This window comes from Hyla sarda, chromosome 9 (genome assembly GCF_029499605.1).
Source record: "Hyla sarda isolate aHylSar1 chromosome 9, aHylSar1.hap1, whole genome shotgun sequence".
Lineage (NCBI taxonomy): Eukaryota > Metazoa > Chordata > Amphibia > Anura > Hylidae > Hyla > Hyla sarda.
Window position 1 is genome coordinate 5,676,456 of NC_079197.1, and position 22,068 is coordinate 5,698,523.

The window sequence follows — 22,068 nt, forward strand, 5'->3', positions numbered from 1 at the left end:
GAGGAACCTCCTACCTCTCCCCGGATGACAGATATCAGGGTGAAAAAGGATAAGGCAGATCTGTTACAACATGGCCGACCTTCTTGTTCTCAATGTAGTCAGGCAGATGCCAGAAGGGTCTGTAGGGGACGGAGGAGTCGGGCAGCTGCTTCCCTCCTCTGCTCATTCAGAACCCATGTATGCTTGACCAAACGTAGTAGGGGAGCTAAACGGGGGGGGGGGGGGGGGGGGGGAAGAGTGCAGATTTTCCCATAGAGTAGTATTTCAATAGAAGGAGTGAAAAAGGTGGTAGCTCAATAAAAAAAACTGCTCACCTTTAGTTGTTGTGTTTCCCAAGACACAACAACTTATAAAAGCATGATGGTATATCCGTAGTAGTGGTGCTGCCTCCCCGGAATCGGTATCACGGGTTCCCCCGGACCGATGGATGCAATTCAGTGGCTGGAGGGTAGAGGGTAATGCCGGGTGTCAGGCGCGATCCATTGGAAGAAACCTGCTTCAAACGGAATGGTTATGTAAGTTGCTTTAATCGCCAAAAGTACACAGACAAGTTTCGAGAAAGAGGATGTGATACCTCAAAACGCGTCTGTGTACTTTTGGCGATTAAAGGGGTACTCCGGCGCTTAAACATCTTATCACCCTATCCAAAGGATAGGGGATAAGATGCCTGATCGCGGGAGTCCCAGGGAGGGGGCGTGATAGCTATCAAGCCCCTTCCCGTTGGCTTGCATTGAGGGGCGGAGCATGACGTCACATGGGGGCGGAGGCGTGACGTCACACGCCGCCGGCCCTGCGGTCGCCGGTAATCAGTCCCGGAGCGAACACGCTCCGTGTCTGATTACAAACGGGGTGCCGCGTGCATAATCCCGGGGGTCCCCAGCTGCGGGACTCCCGCGATCAGGCATCTTATCCCCTATCCTTTGGATAGGGGATAAGATGTTTAAGCACCAGAGTACCCCTTTAAAGCAACTTTCATAACCTTTCCGTTTTAAGCGGGTTTCTTCCAGTGGATCGTGCCTGACACCCGGCATTACCCTCTACCTTCCAGCCACTGCAGCGCATAACATAAGCAGGCGGAGCAGAGCGGTGACGTGGGCTGTCAATCACGCCGAGGGAGCGTCATTACGGCAAAAACATCCCTGAGGGATTGTGAGGGCAAAGATTTTACCATAAATAACGCATTGCCAAGTGTTATATGTGGTAAAATCTAATACTTGGTTCCTTTTTAAGTATCATATATTATTTTTACCTATCCTGTATATGGGTAATAATTATATATATAATATGTGTGTTATAATTGTTGTTAGTGGGGAGCAATAGAAATTTCCCAGGAACCAATGTCAAAGTTCGGTGACTGCCATCAATGTGTTAGACCAGTGTTTCCCTACCAGTCCCAGAATGCTGGGAGTTGTAGTTTTGCAACAGCTGGAGGCCCCTTGGTTGGGAAACACTGTAATATGTCAGGGCAGCTTCTTTCTTTTTTCTCATAGAGCTTTCCTATGTACAGTGATCCCTCAACTTACAGTGGCCTCAATAATTTCAACATACAATGGTCTTTTCTTGACCATCGTAACTTGAAACCAGACTCCATACAATGTACAGACAGTCCAGATCTGTGAAACGTGTCAATGGCTGGAAGAACCAACCAATCAGGATGGGCATTCACTGGTAAAACCCCTGTATTACTGAAGTGTATGCACTGACTGGTGTCTGGTAGCGCCCCCTACAGTACAGGGAAGTATTACATGTTCTGTACTCTTTACCTGTATTACTGAAGCGTATGCACTGACTGGTGTCTGGTAGCGCCCCCTACAGTACAGGAAGGTATTACATGTTCTGTACTCTTTACCTGTATTACTGAAGTGTATGCACTGACTGGTTTCTGGTAGCGCCCCCTACAGTACAGGGAGGTATTGCATGTTCTATACTCTTTACCTGTATTACTGAAGTGTATGCACTGACTGGTGTCTGGTAGCGCCCCCTACAGTACAGGGAGGCATTGCATGTTCTGTACTCTTTACCTGTATTACTGAAGTGTATGCACTGACTGGTGTCTGGTAGCGCCCCCTACAGTACAGGGAGGCATTGCATGTTCTGTACTCTTTACCTGTATTACTGAAGTGTATGCACTGACTGGTGTCTGGTAGCGCCCCCTACAGTACAGGGAGGCATTGCATGTTCTTTACTCTTTACCTGTATTACTGAAGTGTATGCACTGACTGGTGTCTGGTAGCGCCCCCAACAGTATAGGGAGGTATTACATGTTCTGTACTCCTTATCTGTATTACTGAAGTGTATGCACTGACTGGTGTCTGGTAGCGCCCCCTACAGTACAGGGAGGCATTGCATGTTCTGTACTCTTTACCTGTATTACTGAAGTGTATGCAGCGACTGGTGTCTGGTAGCACCCCCTACAGTACAGGGAGGTATTACATGTTCTGTACTCTTTACCTGTATTACTGAAGTGTATGCACTGACTGGTGTCTGGTAGCGCCCCCTACAGTACAGGGAGGCATTGCATGTTCTGTACTCTTTACCTGTATTACTGAAGTGTATGCACTGACTGGTGTCTGGTAGCGCCCCCAACAGTATAGGGAGGTATTACATGTTCTGTACTCTTTACCTGTACCAGGATTAGCAGCTCCTTTGGACACCAGGTGAGGGTGGCTTCATTATATTTTTTTAGGACATTGTGTGTTCTGTACAGGACCCTGAAGAAGCTCCTGTCCTCTACATAGACAGTGATTACAGCTCCCAGCAGATCTTTACTTTTATATGTAAGGATTTGCTTTATCTCTATTAGTTATCTACTTATTTTTCTTTAATCCTCACTTTTTTCTATTTTTGGATGACATTTTGGGGCCTCAGCACCAATTCCCAGGTTTCCATAGAGTTATGGTCTCAACATACAATGGTCGTCCTGGAACCAATTAATCTTGTAACTTGAGGGAGCGCTGTATATGTTCTACCTACATCTGAGACCATAGGACACTGTTTCCCAAACACCCTGCATCAAGCTGATGTAAAACTACAACTTCCAGCATATGCAGTGTTTGCCAACCAGGGTGGCTCCAGTCTTGAGCTCTCCGGGCAGGCTTTGAGTTGTCGTCTTACAACAGCTGGAGGCACCCTGGTTGGGAAACACTGCCATAGGAGCATCTGAAGTTACCGCATTAGCTCCGCACCATGTCTGGAGTTACAGTCCCCACCAATGCTCTGGTGACCGTAACTAAGAGTGTAAATTTAGCCGCCGGGAAATGATACCTGCTCCACCTTACTTACTTATTTAATACTGGATTGAATCTGACACTGTTAACCCTTATGTTTCTGAAAGTCATTGCTTACACCAAGGGACCCGCCCCCCCCAGTCTTCCAGTAATATAGAGTTAAAGGTCCTGGCTTTTTTTTTCATGTCTCATGTTAATGGTAAAACATCTGCACCCGGTTTAGCTCCCTCTGACATTTCGGTTGTTATCTTTTTTTTTTTTTTGTCGTGTCCCACAGCGAGAAACCTTGTTACGACAACTGGAAACGAACCAGCTGGACATCGATGCCACGCTCGAGGAGCTCTCAGTCCAACAAGAGACGGAGGACCAGAATTACGAAATGTAGGTCGCTGCTTGTTGCAGGGGTGTCGAGCGGAGAGGGGAGGTTGGGGTTGGCTTAGATGGGTTGTCTACTTTGGTCAGCTGATCACCCCCCCCCCCCCCCCCTGACACTGGATCAGCGAGGGAGATAACACAGCTATTTGAGTCAATGGGTATCCGTGTAATTTATGGAGGCAGCCTGGACTCAGGAGCTAGAGAAGTTTGTTTTATATGAGGATGTGGGACATATTATTCACAGAATAATAGACTAAAATGTCACTTTTATTAATTACCCTATTAACAACCCTATGTTTTTTTATGGGTAATTAATAAAAGTAAAATTTTAGTCTATTACTCTGTGAATACCGTATGTACTCGAGTACAGTGGTCCCTCAACATACGATGGTAATTCATTCCAAATGGACCATCGTTTGTTGAAACCATCGTATGTTGAGGGATCCGTGCAATGTAAAGTATAGGACAGTGGTCTACAACCTGCGGACCCCCAGATGTTGCAAAACTACAACACCCAGCATGCCCGGACAGCCGTTGGCTGTCCGGGCATGCTGGGTGTTGTAGTTTTGCAACATTTGGAGGTCCGCAGGTTGAAGACCAGTGTTAGAGGAAGTTGTACTCGCCTGTCCCCGCCGCTCCGGACCGTCACCACTTATCACCGCTGCCTGGGATGTCGCCGTCCATCGCTGTCGCCGCATCCCTGAGGTGTCCCCGACACTCTGGTAAGGCCTCTGCTTCCCCGGCATCCGCGCTCTCCGTCGCCGCCATCACGTCGCTACGCACACCGCTCCTATTGGATGACGGGACGGCGTGCGCAGCGACGTGATGACGACAATGGAGAGCGCCGACGATGCAGGGGATCCCGAAGAGGACGCGCCGGAGCCCCGAGGACAGGTAAGTGATCGTCAGCGGACCACACGGGGCACCGTAAACAGCTATCCGGGGGCAGCTGAAGCAGTCTGCGCTGGAGGATAGACGTTTATGCGATGGCCCCGACTTAAAAAAGCATCGTATGTTGATGCTGCCTTCACCATGTGATGGACTCTGAGAGTGATCGTATGCTGAAATGATCGTATGTCGGGGCCATCGTAGGGTCACTGTATATATATGGTATGTCAGGGCCATCGTAGGTCGGGGCTCACTGTATATATATATATATGGTATGTCGGGCCCATCGTAGGTCGAGGGGTCACTATATATATGGTATGTCGGGGCCATCGTAGGTCCGGGGGTCACTGTATATATATGGTATGTCGGGGCAATCGTAGGTCGAGGGGTCACTGTATATATATATGGTATGTCAGGGCCATCGTAGGTCGGGAGGTCACTGTATATATATGGTATGTCGGGGCCATCGTAGGTCGGGGGTCACTGTATATATATGGTATGTCGGGGCCATCGTAGGTCGGGAGGTCACTGTATATATATATATGGTATGTCGGGGCCATCGTAGGTCGGGGGGTCACTGTATATATATGGTATGTCGGGGCCATCGTAGGTCGGGAGGTCACTGTATATATATGGTATGTCGGGGCCATCGTAGGTCGGGGGGTCACTGTATATATATGGTATGTCTGGGCCATCGTAGGTCGGGGCTCACTGTATATATATGGTATGTCGGGGCCATCGTAGGTCGGGGGGTCACTGTATATATATGGTATGTTGGGGCCATCGTAGGTCGGGGGTCACTGTATATATATGGTATGTCGGGGCCATTGTAGGTCGGGGGTCACTGTATATATATATATATGGTATGTCGGGGCCATTGTAGGTCGGGGGGGTCACTGTATATATATATATATATATATGGTATGTCGGGGCCATCGTAGGTCGGGAGATCACTGTATATATATATGGTATGTCGGGGCCATCGTAGGTCGAGGGGTCACTGTATATATATGGTATGTCGGGGCCATCGTCGGTCGAGGGGTCACTGTATATATATGGTATGTCGGGGCCATCGTAGGTCGGGGGGGTCACTGTATATATATATGGTATGTCGGGGCCATCGTAGGTCGGGGGGGGTCACTGTATGTATATATGGTATGTCGGGGCCATCGTAGGTCGAGGGGTCACTGTATATATATATATATGGTATGTCGGGGCCATCGTAGGTCGGGGGGGTCACTGTATATATATGGTATGTCGGGGCCATCGTAGGTCGGGGGGGTCACTATATATATGGTATGTCGGGGCCATCGTAGGTCGAGGGGTCACTGTATATATATGGTATGTCGGGGCCATCGTAGGTCGGGGGGGTCACTGTATGTATATATGGTATGTCGGGGCCATCGTAGGTCGAGGGGTCACTGTATATATATATTTGGTATGTCGGGGCCATCGTAGGTCGAGGGGTCACTGTATATATATATATATATATATATATATATATATGGTATGTCGGGGCCATCGTAGGTCGGGGGGGTCACTGTATATATATGGTATGTCGGGGCCATCGTAGGTCGGGGGGGTCACTGTATATATATGGTATGTCGGGGCCATCGTAGGTCAGGGGGGGGTCACTGTATATATATGGTATGTCGGGCCATCGTAGGTCGGGGGGGGTCACTGTATATATATGGTATGTCGGGGCCATCGTAGGTTGGGGGGGTCACTGTATATATATGGTATGTCGGGGCCATCGTAGGTCGGGGAGGTCACTATATATATGGTATGTCGGGGCCATCGTAGGTCGGGGGGGTCACTATATATATGGTATGTCGGGGCCATCGTAGGTCGAGGGGTCACTATATATATGGTATGTCGGGGCCATCGTAGGTCGGGGGGTCACTGTATATATATATATGGATATATATGGTATGTCGGGGCCATCGTAGGTCGAGGGGTCACTATATATATGGTATGTCGGGGCCATCGTAGGTCGGGGGGTCACTGTATATATATATATGGTATGTCGGGGCCATCGTAGGTCAGGGGGGTCACTGTATATATATATATATATGGATATATATGGTATGTCGGGGCCATCGTAGGTCGGGGGGGTCACTATATATATGGTATGTCGGGGCCATCGTAGGTCGGGGGGTCACTGTATATATATGGTATGTCGGGGCCATCGTAGGTCGGGGGGGTCACTATATATATGGTATGTCGGGGCCATCGTAGGTCGGGGGGTCACTGTATATATATATATGGTATGTCGGGGCCATCGTAGGTCGAGGGGTCACTGTATAAGCCGAGTTTTTCAGCACGATATTTCGTGCTGAAAACGCCCCCCTCGGCTTATACTTGAGTGAACAAACAAATATTTCTGACTTTAGCTGTGAGGGGGATGGTCCCGGCCGTCCATCTCCACCTGTCAATCCCTTCTCAGTGGTCTTCAACCTGCGGACCTCCAGATGTTGCAAAACTACAACTCCCAGCATGCCCGGACAGCATCCTCATAGTATATACAGTAATCACTGCAGATCCCTCATGTATTATATATCATAGTATACAGTAATCACTGCAGATCCCTCATGTATTATATATCCTCATAGTATATACAGTAATCACTGCAGATCCCTTATGTATTATATATCATAGTATACAGTAATCACTACAGATCCCTCCATGTATTATATATCCTCATAGTATACAGTAATCACTGCAGATCCCTCATGTATTATATATCCTCATAGTATACAGTAATCACTGCAGATCCCTCATGTATTATATATCCTCATAGTATACAGTAATCACTACAGATCCCTCATGTATTATATATCCTCATAGTATACAGTAATCACTACAGATCCCTCCATGTATTATATATCCTCATAGTATACAGTAATCACTACAGATCCCTCATGTATTATATATCCTCATAGTATACAGTAATCACTGCAGATCCCTTATGTATTATATATCATAGTATACAGTAATCACTGCAGATCCCTCATGTATTATATATCATAGTATACAGTAATCACTGCAGATCCCTCATGTATTATATATCATAGTATACAGTAATCACTGCAGATCCCTCATGTATTATATATCCTCATAGTATACAGTAATCACTGCAGATCCCTCATGTATTATATATCCTCATAGTATACAGTAATCACTGCAGATCCCTCATGTATTATATATCCTCATAGTATACAGTAATCACTGCAGATCCTTTATGTATTATATATCATAGTATACAGTAATCACTGCAGATCCCTTATGTATTATATATCATAGTATACAGTAATCACTGCAGATCCCTCATGTATTATATATCATAGTATACAGTAATCACTGCAGATCCCTCATGTATTATATATCCTCATAGTATACAGTAATCACTGCAGATCCCTCATGTATTATATATCCTCATAGTATACAGTAATCACTGCAGATCCCTCATGTATTATATATCCTCATAGTATACAGTAATCACTGCAGATCCCTCATGTATTATATATCATAGTATACAGTAATCACTGCAGATCCCTCATGTATTATATATCCTCATAGTATACAGTAATCACTGCAGATCCCTCATGTATTATATATCCTCATAGTATACAGTAATCACTGCAGATCCCTCATGTATTATATATCCTCATAGTATACAGTAATCACTACAGATCCCTCATGTATTATATATCATAGTATACAGTAATCACTGCAGATCCCTCATGTATTATATATCATAGTATACAGTAATCACTGCAGATCCCTCATGTATTATATATCCTCATAGTATATACAGTAATCACTGCAGATCCCTCATGTATTATATATCATAGTATACAGTAATCACTGCAGATCCCTCATGTATTATATATCCTCATAGTATACAGCGATCACTACAGATCCCTCATGTATTATATATCCTCATAGTATATACAGTAATCACTGCAGATCCCTCATGTATTATATATCATAGTATACAGTAATCACTGCAGATCCCTCATGTATTATATATCCTCATAGTATATACAGTAATCACTGCAGATCCCTCATGTATTATATATCCTCATAGTATATACAGTAATCACTGCAGATCCCTCATGTATTATATATCCTCATAGTATATACAGTAATCACTGCAGATCCCTCATGTATTATATATCCTCATAGTATATACAGTAATCACTGCAGATCCTCATGTATTATATATCCTCATAGTATACAGCAATCACTACAGATCCCTCATGTATTATATCCTCATAGTATATACAGTAATCACTGCAGATCCCTCATGTATTATATATCCTCATAGTATACAGTAATCACTGCAGATCCCTCATGTATTATATATCCTCATAGTATATACAGTAATCACTGCAGATCCTCATGTATTATATATCCTCATAGTATACAGCAATCACTACAGATCCCCCATGTATTATATATCCTCATAGTATACAGTAATCACTACAGATCCCTCATGTATTATATATCATAGTATACAGTAATCACTGCAGATCCCTCATGTATTATATATCCTCATAGTATACAGTAATCACTACAGATCCCTCATGTATTATATATCCTCATAGTATACAGTAATCACTACAGATCCCTCATGTATTATATATCCTCATAGTATACAGTAATCACTGCAGATCCCTCATGTATTATATATCCTCATAGTATACAGTAATCACTACAGATCCTCATGTATTATATATCCTCATAGTATACAGTAATCACTACAGATCCCTCATGTATTATATATCATAGTATACAGTAATCACTGCAGATCCCTAATGTATTATATATCCTCATAGTATACAGTAATCACTACAGATCCCTCATGTATTATATATCCTCATAGTATACAGTAATCACTACAGATCCCTCATGTATTATATATCCTCATAGTATACAGTAATCACTGCAGATCCCTCATGTATTATATATCCTCATAGTATACAGTAATCACTGCAGATCCCTCATGTATTATATATCATAGTATACAGTAATCACTGCAGATCCCTCATGTATTATATATCCTCATAGTATACAGCGATCACTACAGATCCCTCATGTATTATATATCCTCATAGTATACAGTAATCACTGCAGATCCCTCATGTATTATATATCATAGTATACAGTAATCACTGCAGATCCCTCATGTATTATATATCCTCATAGTATACAGTAATCACTACAGATCCCTCATGTATTATATATCCTCATAGTATACAGTAATCACTACAGATCCCTCATGTATTATATATCCTCATAGTATATACAGTAATCACTGCAGATCCCTCATGTATTATATATCCTCATAGTATACAGTAATCACTACAGATCCCTCATGTATTATATATCCTCATAGTATACAGTAATCACTGCAGATCCCTCATGTATTATATATCCTCATAGTATACAGTAATCACTACAGATCCCTCATGTATTATATATCCTCATAGTATACAGTAATCACTGCAGATCCCTCATGTATTATATATCCTCATAGTATATACAGTAATCACTGCAGATCCCTCATGTATTATATATCCTCATAGTATACAGTAATCACTGCAGATCCCTCATGTTTTGAACAGAGTTGGCGCCCCCGACATGTACCACGTCCTCCCACTCACCCCGGGCTAATTACCAGGATGGCGTTCTCTTCCCCTTCATGTTGCGGTATTTTTCTGTGATTTATGATGTCTCTTGTATCTGCACAATCTGTCTTTGAGATGTTTGTCTCGTGTAGTTAATAATTTCCCGTATGTTCTTTGCAGATTCCTGGAAATGTTAGAGAATAATAAACGTCTGGCTTCTCCAGTGGCGACCAACGGGCAAAGCCCATCCTCCGAATCTCAGTTCCCAGTGGTCCCCATGAACTCTGGTTCTCCCGACAGCTCTGGCCCTGGCACGCCACTTCAGATACCTACCATAGTGCCTGCGTCCCCTCCCCTGGCTGCTTCTCCACCACCCCCTGCCCTGGATGTCTCTGAAGTCTCTGGTCCTTCTCCCTCCACAGTGTCATCTCCTCCATTATCTCAGCAACCTCAGCAGAAACGCGGCTTCATGTCCCGTCTTTTTGGTTCCTCCACTCCTGAGAGTCCTCCGGCCAAACCAGGTGCGTCCTCCATGCCTGAGGAATATACATGTCAATCGGTGGGCATCCTAAGGCCTATTTAACACAGGTGTGCTACAGGTTAAAGGAGTAATCCTTCCAATAATTATCAGCTGCTGAAGTTGTTGTTCTTTTCTGTCTGACAACAGTGCTCTCTGCTGACATCTCTGCTTGTCTCGGGAACTGCACAGCGTAGAAGAGGTTTACTATGGGGATTATTTACTTCTACTCTGTACAGTTCCCGAGACAGGTGTCATCAGAGAGCACTTAGACAGAAAAGAACAACTCAACTTCAGCAACTCATAAGTACTGAAAGGATTAAGATTTTTTAATTCGAAGTAATATACAAATCTGTTTAACTTTCTGGAGCCAGTTGAGAGAGATATATATATCTATATTATATATATATTATATATTATATATAAAAAGTTTTTTCCCTGGATGATAACCACTTTCATGACTTATGTCCCAGTTTTTACTAGTGAATTCAGAGATATTTTTTTATTTTTTTTATCACGTGACCCTGTTGTCTTCCTCAGCAGAGACCCTGTCACATGCAGAGCAGCCTGGGAAGGTACAAAGCGTAGAAGACTTTATACCTGAGGACAGCTTGGACCGCAGCTTCCTGGAGGATAGCTCGACGGTAGGGAGAGCGTCTCCACGAGAAAGGCGAGACAGCGACAGGTCGGTGCCTCATTTTTAACTGCAGGATTTTGCTATCAACATGTGGGGGAAGAAAGTTGTTACATGTTCTGAAAGGGGCTGTCACTTTAAAAAAAAAAATGTTGAAATGTTGTTAAAACATGAATGGGGAGATTTATCAAAAAGTTGCTGAGTTGGCCCATAGCAACCAATCAGATCGCTTCTTTCATTTTTGGAAAAGGCCTCTGCAAAGTGACAGAAGAGATCTGATTGGTTGCTATGGGCAACTCAGCAACTTTTCCTCTGGACAGATTTTGATAAATCTTTCCCGAAAAAGGTTTTTATCGGTCAGGGAGAAGAGCTCGCTAAGCGAGAAAATCTTACAATGTGAGCAGGTGCGGACTGACACCACTCAGGGCCCCCGGACCAAATAAAGCAAGGGCCCCCAGCAAGACTCCACCCCTGGCCCCACCTCTGCCCCGCCCCTATTCCCGCCCAGTATGTACATGATTATTTGTCATAGAATAGGGGGGTGCAGTGTGCTTGAGGCTATGGTGTACTTTGGGGGATGGCAGTGCCAATCACCTTAACTACACAAAGTGCTTAAAAACACTGAACTATCCTCCTCCTTTTTATGCCAACTTAGGATCTCTGTCCCCTGTCTGTGATACCCAGCCAAGTTGGCTCCAACCTTCACTCACCTTAAACGGGTACAGTGATCCCTCAACCTGCAATGGCCTCAACATACAATAGTTTCAACATACAAAGGTCTTTTCTGGACCATTGTAACTTGAAACCAGACTCAACATACAATGCTACGGACAGTCCAGATCTGTGCAACGTGTCAATGGCCGGAAGAACCGACCAATCAGAATGGGCAATTTACTGGTAAAACCCCTGTATTACTGAAGCGTATGCACTGACTGATGTCTGGTAGCGCCCCCTACAGTACAGGAAGGTATTACATGTTCTGTACACTTTACCTGTACCAGGGTTAGCTGCTCCTTTGGACACCAGGTGAGGGCGACTCCATTTTACTTTTTTAGGACATTGCGCGTTCTGTACAGGACCCTGAAGAAGCTCCTGTCCTCTACATAGACCAGTGTTTCCCAAGCAGGGTGGCTCCAGCTGTTGCAAAACTACAACTCCCAGCATGCCCGGACAGCCTTTGGCTGTCCGGGCATGCTGGGAGTTGTAGTTTTGCAACAGCTCAAGGCTCCCTGCTTGGGATACACTGACATAGACAGTGATTACAGCTCCCAGCAGATCTTTCTTACTTTTCTATGTAAGGATTTGCTTTATCTATATTAGTTATCTACTTATTTTTCTTTAATCCTCACCTTTTCCTATTTTTGGATGATATTTTGGGGCTTCAGAACCAATTACCAGGTTTCTATAGAGTTCTGGTCTCAACATACAATGGTTTCAACATACAATGGTCGTCCTGGAACCAATTAATATTGGAACTTGAGGGACCACTGTACTACCGTGCTGACAACTTATCCCCTTTCTAAAGGATAGGGGATAAGTTGCCTGATTGAGCAGGGTCCCGCCGCTGGGGACCCCCGCGATATCGCACGCAGCACCCCGCTCTCATCAGGCCCTGGAGCGAACATCCGCTCCGGGTCTGATGACGGGGTCAGTGATCGTGACGTCACAGCTCCGCCCCCTCAATGCAAGTCTACGGCAGGGGGTGAGACAGCTGTATCGCCCCCTGCCATAGACTTACATTGAGGGGGCGGAGCGTGTCATCACATGGGGACGGAGCCGTGATGTCACGATTCTCCAGCCCCGTAATCGGCAGTCATCAGACCCGGAGCGATGTTCGCTCCGGGGCCTGATGAGAGCGGGGTGCTGCGTGCGAGATCAGGCAACTTATCCCCTATCCTTTAGATAGGGGATAAGTTGTCAGCACGGTAGTACCCCTTTAAGGTGAGTGAAGGTTGGAGCCAACTTGGCTGGGTATCACAGACAGGGGACAGAGATCCTAAGTTGATTCCAAAACTTTTTTTTTTTTTTTTAGATCAACTGGTGCCAGAAAGTTGTAAATTACTTCTATTAAAAAAAATCTTAAACCTTCCAGTACTTGTTAGCGGCTGTACACTACAGTGGAAATTCTTTTCTTTTTGGATTTCTTTTCTGTCACGACCACAGTGCTCTCTGCTGACACCTCTGTCCATTTTAGGAAATTCCTAAAATGGACAGAGGTGTCAGCAGAGAGCACCGTGGTCCCAACAGAAGAGAAATCCAAAAAAAAAGAATTTCCACTGTAGTATACAGCCGCAAATAAGTACTGGAAGGATTAAGGTTTTTAATAGAAGTAATTTACAAATCTGTTTAACTTTCTATCATCAGTTGATAAAAAAAAAAAAAAAAAAGTTTTCCACCGGAGTACCTGCACCTTTTACCACTCACTACATGATGGCACAGTCATATATATATATATATCTCATATCTCTGACATCATATAGTGAGCGGTGAAAGGCAGGTAAAAAATAGCAACTAGTCCATTCATAAGCCACACACTTTACCTTTTTTGCCCCCTGCTCGGGTGAGGCTGAGGCCTCTGAGATTTATTAAAGAAGTAGCACAGCAGCACAGAGTATTTCTGGAGGGAACTGTAGTGAGGCCGACTGTCTTCTTCACTACAGTTCCTGCTAGAAATACTCTGTGCTGCTGGGAACTCCATCTTGTCCCTGCCTTTCACAGCCCCCTACACGATGGTACAGTCAGAGATATTTAAGTTAAATCTCATATATAACTTATAAGTCAGACTGTGCCATCATGTAGGGAGCGGTGAAAGGCAGGGGGAAGATACATACAACTAAACAATTCATAAGCCACCCACCTGGCCAGGCAAACCTGTTCTGGGTCCATGCAGATGTTGAGTGAGAAAGCCGGCAGAGAGATCAGGGCACTTCTTCTGGAGGGCTCTGTAAATTGAGGACAAGCAGGGTTCTGTACACTGAGGACAAGCGGGGTTCTGTACACTGAGGACAGGCGGGGCTCTGTACACTGAGGACAGGCGGGGCTCTGTACACTGAGGACAGGCGGGGCTCTGTACACTGAGGACAGGCGGGGCTCTGTACACTGAGGACAGGCGGGGCTCTGTACACTGAGGACAGGCGGGGCTCTGTACACTGAGGACAGGCGGGGCTCTGTACACTGAGGACAGGCGGGGCTCTGTACACTGAGGACAGGCGGGGCTCTGTACACTGAGGACAGGCGGGGCTCTGTACACTGAGGACAGGCGGGGCTCTGTACACTGAGGACAGGCGGGGCTCTGTACACTGAGGACAGGCGGGGCTCTGTACACTGAGGACAGGCGGGGCTCTGTACACTGAGGACAGGCGGGGCTCTGTACACTGAGGACAGGCGGGGCTCTGTACACTGAGGACAGGCGGGGCTCTGTACACTGAGGACAGGCGGGGCTCTGTACACTGAGGACAGGCGGGGCTCTGTACACTGAGGACAGGCGGGGCTCTGTACACTGAGGACAGGTATGGCCGGCATACTCCTCTTCGGTGGTGGCAGCAGCAGTGAACCTCGGCGCTGCCGCGCTGAAACATGAGTGGCGTGGCTTAAGCGGAGGGGGCGTGGCTTAAGCGCGGCAGCCCGGTGTGAGGTAGAATTTTGCGCCCAGGGAGGGGAGATGAGGGAGGGGGTGTGTACCTCCTCTCTCCCCTTGCTCTGCCCTCCACCACCTCTAGCTTCGGAATCGGAGAGCTGGGGGAGGAGCCGATGCAAAAAAAAACACCTCACAGCAGCTATTCAAAAAATTTATATTTTTTTGTTAAATATTTCATGACAGGCGGCAGACAGCGGGCCCTTTTCCGGTCCGGGCCTTCGGATGAGGTCCGAATGGACCTGCTGGTCAGTCCGCCCCTGTATGTGAGTCTACGAGGTTGTCTTGGCCAGCTGCACTTTTCATTTGGTCACTTCCTGAACACTTGTGTCTAGGACACGTGACCCCATTTTGGAAACTACACCCCTCATGTAATGTCATAAGGGATGCAGTGAGCATTTACACCCCACAGGTGTCTGACAGATTTTTGGAACAGTGGTCCGTAAAAATGAAAAATGTAATTTTTCATTTGCTCAGCCCACTGTTGCAAAGATCTGTCACATACCTGTGGGGTGTAAATGCTCACCGCTCACTTATAACATTATATGAGGGGTGTCGTTTCCAAAATAGGGTCACATGAGGCGGGTTCCATTGTTCTGGCACCATGGGGGCTTTGTAAACAGCCCACAGAGCACTTTACATCCACATATGGGGTGTGTTCTTACTCAGAAAAAATGGGGTTACTAATTTTGGGTTATTCTCACAGAAAGGCCCCTCAAATCCAATTCCAACTTTTATTGGTCCCTGAAAAATTCAGATTTTTAATTTTTCTTGAAAACTTTGAAAATTGCTGTAAATACATCTCAACTTTATGACGCAAACACAATATAGACAGATTGTAGATGTGAATCAATATAGAATTTATTTGGAAAATCCATTTTCCTTACAAGTAGAAAGTTTCAAAGTTAGAAAAATGCAAAATTTTCATGAACTTGTGAGATTTTTCACCAAGAAAGGACGCAAGTAACAAATAAGATTTACTACTCTTTTAAAGTAGAATATGTCACGAAAAAACATTTCAGAATCGGAATAAAAGGTAAAAGCATCCCAGAGTTATTAATGCATAAAATGAAAGTGTTCAGAATTGCAAAAAAAGGGCTGAGTCCTTAAAGGGGTACTCCAGTACTTATTAGAAGCTGTATGCTACAGAGGAAATGTTCTTTTTGAATTTCTTTTTTGTCTTGTCCACAGTGCTCTCTGCTGACACCTCTGTCCGTGTCAGGAACTGTCCAGAGCAGCATAGGTTTGCTATGGGGATTTTCTCCTGCTCTGGACAGTTCCTGATACGGACAGAGGTGTCAGCAGAGAGCACTGTGGTCAAGACGAAAAAGAAATTCAAAGAAAAGAATATCCTCTGTAGCATACTGCTGCTAAAAAGTACTGGAAGGGTAAAGACTTTTTAATAGAAGTAATTTATAAATCTGTTTTAACTTTCTGGCACGAGTTGATTTAAAAAAAAAAGTTTTTCACCGGAGTACCCCTTTAATGGGAAAATGGTCTGTGTCCCTAAGGGGATAAATAAAAAATAAAAATACTAAAAAACCTATACTTACTCTTCTGCACTCCCTCCCTGCCCCTGCTTTCTCTGTGTTGGGCCCCTGCCTTCTCTGTGTTGGGCCCCTGCCTTCTCTGTGTTGGGCCCCTGCCACGCTGTATTACTTTGTGTCTGTGTTACACAAGTGGCCACAGCGTTGTCCTTCCTCTGATAGGCTGAGTGGCAGGGGACCGACATGGAGGAAGCAGGAGTTACGGGTGAACAAGGAGGGTAGGTATAGTTTTTTTTTTTTTTTTTTTTCTATTAAAGGGCTCATGCATACTACTGAATATCCGCTCAGAGAAATTCTGGACAGACATTCTGTGTGCAGCGGGTGCCGCCTTGAAGGGGTACTCTGGTGGAAAACAATTTTTTTAAATCAACTGGTGCCAGAAAGTTAAATAGATCTGTAAATTACTTCTACTAAAAAATCTTAGTCCTTCCAGTACTTATCAGCTGCTGTATGCTACAGAGAAAGTTATTTTATTTTTAAATTTCTCTTCTGTCTGACCACAGTGCTCTCTACTGACACCTCTGTCCATGTCAGGAACTGTCCAGAGCAAAAGAGATTTTCTATGGGGATTTGCTCCTACTCTGGACAGTACCTGACATGGACAGAGGTGTCAGCAGAGAGCACTGTGGTCAGACAGAAGAGAAATTTTAAAATAACTTTCTCTGTAGCATACAGCAGCTGATAAGTACTGGAAGGACTAAGATTTTTTAATAGAAGTCATTTGCAAATCTGTTTATCTTTCTGCCACCTGTTGATTTAAAATAATTTATTTTTCACCGGAGTACCCCTTTAATGAATCAACGCAACGACTGCGTGGACATGCTCCATCCCTATTGGCGGTAATACAGTTATGTGCAGTATTCTGCTGAAACAATGAACATATTTGTTCTTTCTGTGCTGTCTGGAGTTGGAATTTCTCCGGAATACCCCATTAGGGTCTATTCACACGTACAGTATTCTGCGCAGATTTGATGCACAGGATTTCCAGCGGTGTTCAGTTTACATTGAAATCTGCAACAAATAATCCTGCGCAGAATCCTGTACGTGTGAATAGATCATTAAGATGCCCTTACACCTTCTAGCCCCCTCCAGATCTCACTATACACATACACGCTTGGCTTTGGTTCGACAACCTTTGTCCTCACATGACTTACATTGTGATGCTCTATGGTTGCAGTGACGGGGATGTACCTGGGACAAACCCCATGGTCGCCGGCTTCCAGGATGACTTGGATCCTGACGACAAGGTGGCGATGAAATCTTCTCTGTCCGTCCTCCCCAGTAAGAACATTACCCTGACCAGTGATGAGGAGGACACCGCCGCCCCTGTACAGGTCACCAGAGATGAAGACATTGATGCGGAGATATTTTCATGGTGAGCTGTGTTGCGGTATGTATGTAGTATGCGCGTTACAGTCCTATTCCTTAATAGTTAATGGAGGAGGAAAGATGTTCTGCAGCGGCGTTGCCTTTCGGTGACCAAATTCAGTTCCAGTCCGGTTAAAAAGGTATTCACATTTATTTGTGCATACATAAAAAGACAGACAAGCAAGCAAGACGCGTTTCGGGGTTAAGTTACCCCTTTCTCACTTGCAGATTAGAGTTGTTTCCATTTGAGAAAGGGGTAACTTAACCCCGAAACGCGTCTTGCTTGTCTGTCGTTTTATGTATGCTCAAATAAATGTGAATACTTTTTTAACCGGACTGGAACTGAATTTGGTCTCCGAAAGGCAGCGCCGCTGCAGAACATCTTTTCTCCTCCAGTAATTACAATTCCTGCCTACCTCTACCTGAGTGTTTTGGCCAAGGTTCCGCAGACTGCAGCCTAAGATCTCTCGTCCGACCCCACACGGAGGGGTGACACACTTTTTTCAAGACTTACCCCAGGTGAGCGCACGTCACACGGGGGTCATGTGGGATATTATACCCACGGAATTACACGAGGCGCTGTCCTCTCCTCGTTCTTTTTCTCTCCTATATTGTTATTCCATAATAATCACTTATATTCTTCTGCCGCAGGAAAATGACTCCACCCTCAGTCCCTCAGAAACAGGAAACGGCGCCAACATCAGGTCCGCCCTCCAGCAAAGCCAAAAATAATAAGGCGAAAGTCCAGGAGGACTCTGACAGCGACCAGGAGGGGCCCATAGCCACACAGATGCTTTCCTTTGTCATGGATGACCCGGACTTCGACAGTGAAGATTCCGCGCCGGTATCAAAGACCAAGGTGAGTCCTAAGTAAGAAACCATTAAAGGGGTACTCCGCTGGGAAACAAATTATTATTATTATTTTTTATCAACTGGTGCCAGAAAGTTATACAAGGAAAGTCCAACAAGCTCCCCCCGCCTGGACAACCGGAGCACTGATCCATGTGCTGGACAACACCGAGGATGTAGGAAAAAAATGCAGAGTTGGATCCAGTTTCAATAGCAATAAAACAGTCTTTATTCAAGAGACATATGAGGAACAGCAGAGGTTACGCGTTTCAAGCGCTCTGCCATACCTTAGTCATAGTATGACTAAGAGTGCTTGGCGCTTGAAACGCGTAACCTCTGCTGTTCCTCATATGTCCCTTGAATAAAGACGGTTTTATTGCTATTGAAGCTGGATCCAACTCTGCATTTTTTCCAGAAAGTTATACAGATTTGTAAATTACTTCTATTTATAAATCTTAATCCTTTCAGTACTTATCAGCTGCTGTATGCTCCACAGGAAGTTGTGTACTTCTTTCCAGTCTGACCACAGTGCTCTCTGCTGACACCTCTGTTCATGTCAGGAACTGTCCAGAGTACAAGAAAATCCCCCATAGCAAACCTATCCTGCTCTGGACAATTCCTGACACACAGAGGTGTCAGCAGAGAGCACTGTGGACAGATTGAAAAGAACTCCAGAAAGAAATACAACTTCCTTTGGCTCATACAGCAGCTGATAAGTACTGGAAGGATTAAGATTTTTAAATAGAAGTAATTTACAAATCTGTTTAACTTTGCGGCACCTGTGGATTTGAAAAAAAATAGTTTTCCACCGAAGTACCCCTTAACGACGCAGGACGTATATTTGCGTCCTGCGCCGGCTCCCGCGATATGAAGCGGGATCGCGCCGCGATCCTGCATCATATCGCGTCGGTCCCGGCGCTCATCAACGGCCGGGACCCGTGGCTAATACCACACATCGCCGATCGCGGCGATGTGCGGTATTAACCCTTTAGAAGTGGCGGTCAAAGCTGACCGCCGCTTCTAAAGTGAAACTGAAAGTGACCCGGCTGCTCAGTCGGGCTGTTCGGGACCGCTGCGGTGAAATCGCGGCGTCCCGAACAGCTGACCGGACACCGGGAGGGCCCTTACCTGCCTCCTCGGTGTCCGATCGACGAATGACTGCCCCGTGCCTGAGATCCAGGCAGGAGCAGTCAAGCGCCGATAATGCTGATCACAGGCGTGTTAATACAAGCCTGTGATCTGTGTAAAAGATGAGTGTGTGCAGTGTTATAGGTCCCTATGGGATAACAATGATCAGTATGAGAGATCAGTGTGTGCAGTGTTATAGATCCCTATGGGACCTATAACACTGCAAAAAAAATAAAAATAAAAAGTGTTAATAAAGGTCATTTAACCCCTTCCCTAATAAAAGTTTGAATCACCTCCCTTTTCCCATAAAAAAATAAAACAGTGTAAAAAAAAAAAAAAATAAACATGTGGTATCGCCGCGTGCGTAAATGTCCGAACTATAAAAATATATCATTAATTAAACCGCACGGTCAATGGCGTACGCGCAAAAAAATTCCAAAGTCTAAAAAAGCGTATTTTGGTCACTTTTTATACCATTAAAAAAATGAATAAAAAGTGATCAAAAAGTCTGATCAAAACAAAAATCATACCGATAAAAACTTCAGATCACGGCGCAAAAAATTAGTCCTCATACCGCCCTGTAGGTGGAAAAATAAAAAAGTTATAGGGGTCAGAAGATGACATTTTTAAACGTATAAATTTTCCTGCATGTAGTTATGATTTTTTCCAGAAGTGCGACAAAATCAAACCTATATAAGTAGGGTATCATTTTAACCGTATGGACCTACAGAATAATGATAAGGTGTCATTTTTACCTAAATATGCACTGCGTAGAAACGGAAGCCCCAAAAGTTACAAAATGGCGGGGGTTTTTTTCCGATTTTGTCGCACAATGATTTTTTTTTCCGTTTCGGCATGCATTTTTGGGTAAAATGACTAATGTCACTGCAAAGTAGAATTGGCGACGCAAAAAATAAACCATAATATGGATTTTTAGGTGGAAAATTGAAAGGGTTATGATTTTTAAAATGTAAGGAGGAAAAAACGAAAGTGCAAAAACGGAAAAAGGGGTTAAGGAACTCAAACTAAGTGATCAGGTAAGAGCATCGGAACCAGCTCCTACTTCTCCCTCCAGAGGATCCCGCACAGAATGGCTTAGAGCAGTGCTTTCCAACCAGGGTGCCTCCAGCTGTTGCAAAACTACAACTCCCAGCATGCCCGGACAGCCGTTGGCTGTCCGGGCATGCTGGGAGTTGTAGTTTCGCAACAGCTGGAGGCACCCTGGTTGGGAAAAACTGCAATAAAGAGTGCTGCCATTCCATAGACTTGCCTTAACCTAAGATTCTGGTTCTACAGGAAGATTTCCCGGCGCTGAACAACATGTCTGAAAGCTCGAGCGAGGAGACGGCCTCAGCTCCCCCTGCACAGCCGGTAAAGCCCACCGTGCTGGCCTTCAAGATGAGGCAAGACGCTGATCTTTTCGGCTTAGGATTTGAGGAAAAAGCGACCAAGGAAAGCGAGGAAGGTGAGTGAAAACTTTACTGTTCACACTTCTTAAAGGGGTACTCTTTCAAATCAACTAGTGCCAGAATGTTATACAGATTTGTAAATTACTTCTATATAACAATCTTAAAGGGGTACTCCACTGGAAAAAAAAAATTTTAATCAACTGGTGCCAAAAAGTTAAAGAGATTTGTAACTTACTTTTATTTAAAAATCTTAATCCTTCCAGTACTTATCAGCTGCTGTATAATACAGAGAAAGTTATTTTCTTTTTGAATTTCCTTTCTGTCTGACCACAGTGCTCTTTGCTGACACCTCTGTCCATGTCAGGAACTGTCCAGAGTAGGAGCAAATCCCCATAGCAAACCTCTCCTGCTCTGGACAGTTCCTGACAGGGACAGAGGTGTCAGCAGAGAGCACTGTGGTCAGACAGAAAGGAAATCCAGAAAGACATACAACTTGCTCTGTATTATACAGCAGCTGATAAGTACTGGAAGGATTAAGATTTTTAAATAGTAGTAATTTACAAATCTGTTTTACTTTCTGGCACCAGTTGATTTAAAAAAAAAATGAAAAAAAATCCAGGGGAGTACCCCTTTAACCCTTCCAGTACTTATCAGCTGCTGTATGTTACTACACAGGAAGTAGTGTAGTTCTTTCCAGTCTGACCACAGTGCTCTCTGCTGACACCTCTGTCCATTTCAGGAACTGTCCAGAGCAGGCTAACCTCTCTTGTCCTAAATAGTTCCTGACACGGACAGGTGTCAAAGATCTACACAACTTCCTGTGGAGCATACAGCAGCTGATAAGTACTGGAAGGGTTAA

At 44.7% G+C, this 22,068-nt stretch overlaps 1 protein-coding gene across 2 annotated transcripts in view; it reads left to right on the forward strand.

The window, feature by feature from the left end:
* Nucleotides 1–22,068, forward strand: part of RABL6 (RAB, member RAS oncogene family like 6) — a 43,346-nt gene that overhangs the window by 17,892 nt on the left and 3,386 nt on the right. The window contains exons 9-14 of one of the 2 annotated variants that reach the window (XM_056539400.1): nucleotides 3,505–3,608; nucleotides 10,304–10,644; nucleotides 11,181–11,325; nucleotides 17,633–17,830; nucleotides 18,475–18,682; nucleotides 21,097–21,265. In XM_056539400.1, the coding sequence (XP_056395375.1) occupies nucleotides 3,505–3,608; nucleotides 10,304–10,644; nucleotides 11,181–11,325; nucleotides 17,633–17,830; nucleotides 18,475–18,682; nucleotides 21,097–21,265 (1,165 nt within the window). The remainder of the gene's footprint in view (nucleotides 1–3,504; nucleotides 3,609–10,303; nucleotides 10,645–11,180; nucleotides 11,326–17,632; nucleotides 17,831–18,474; nucleotides 18,683–21,096; nucleotides 21,266–22,068) is intronic. The other variant, XM_056539401.1, reaches the window with a different exon arrangement.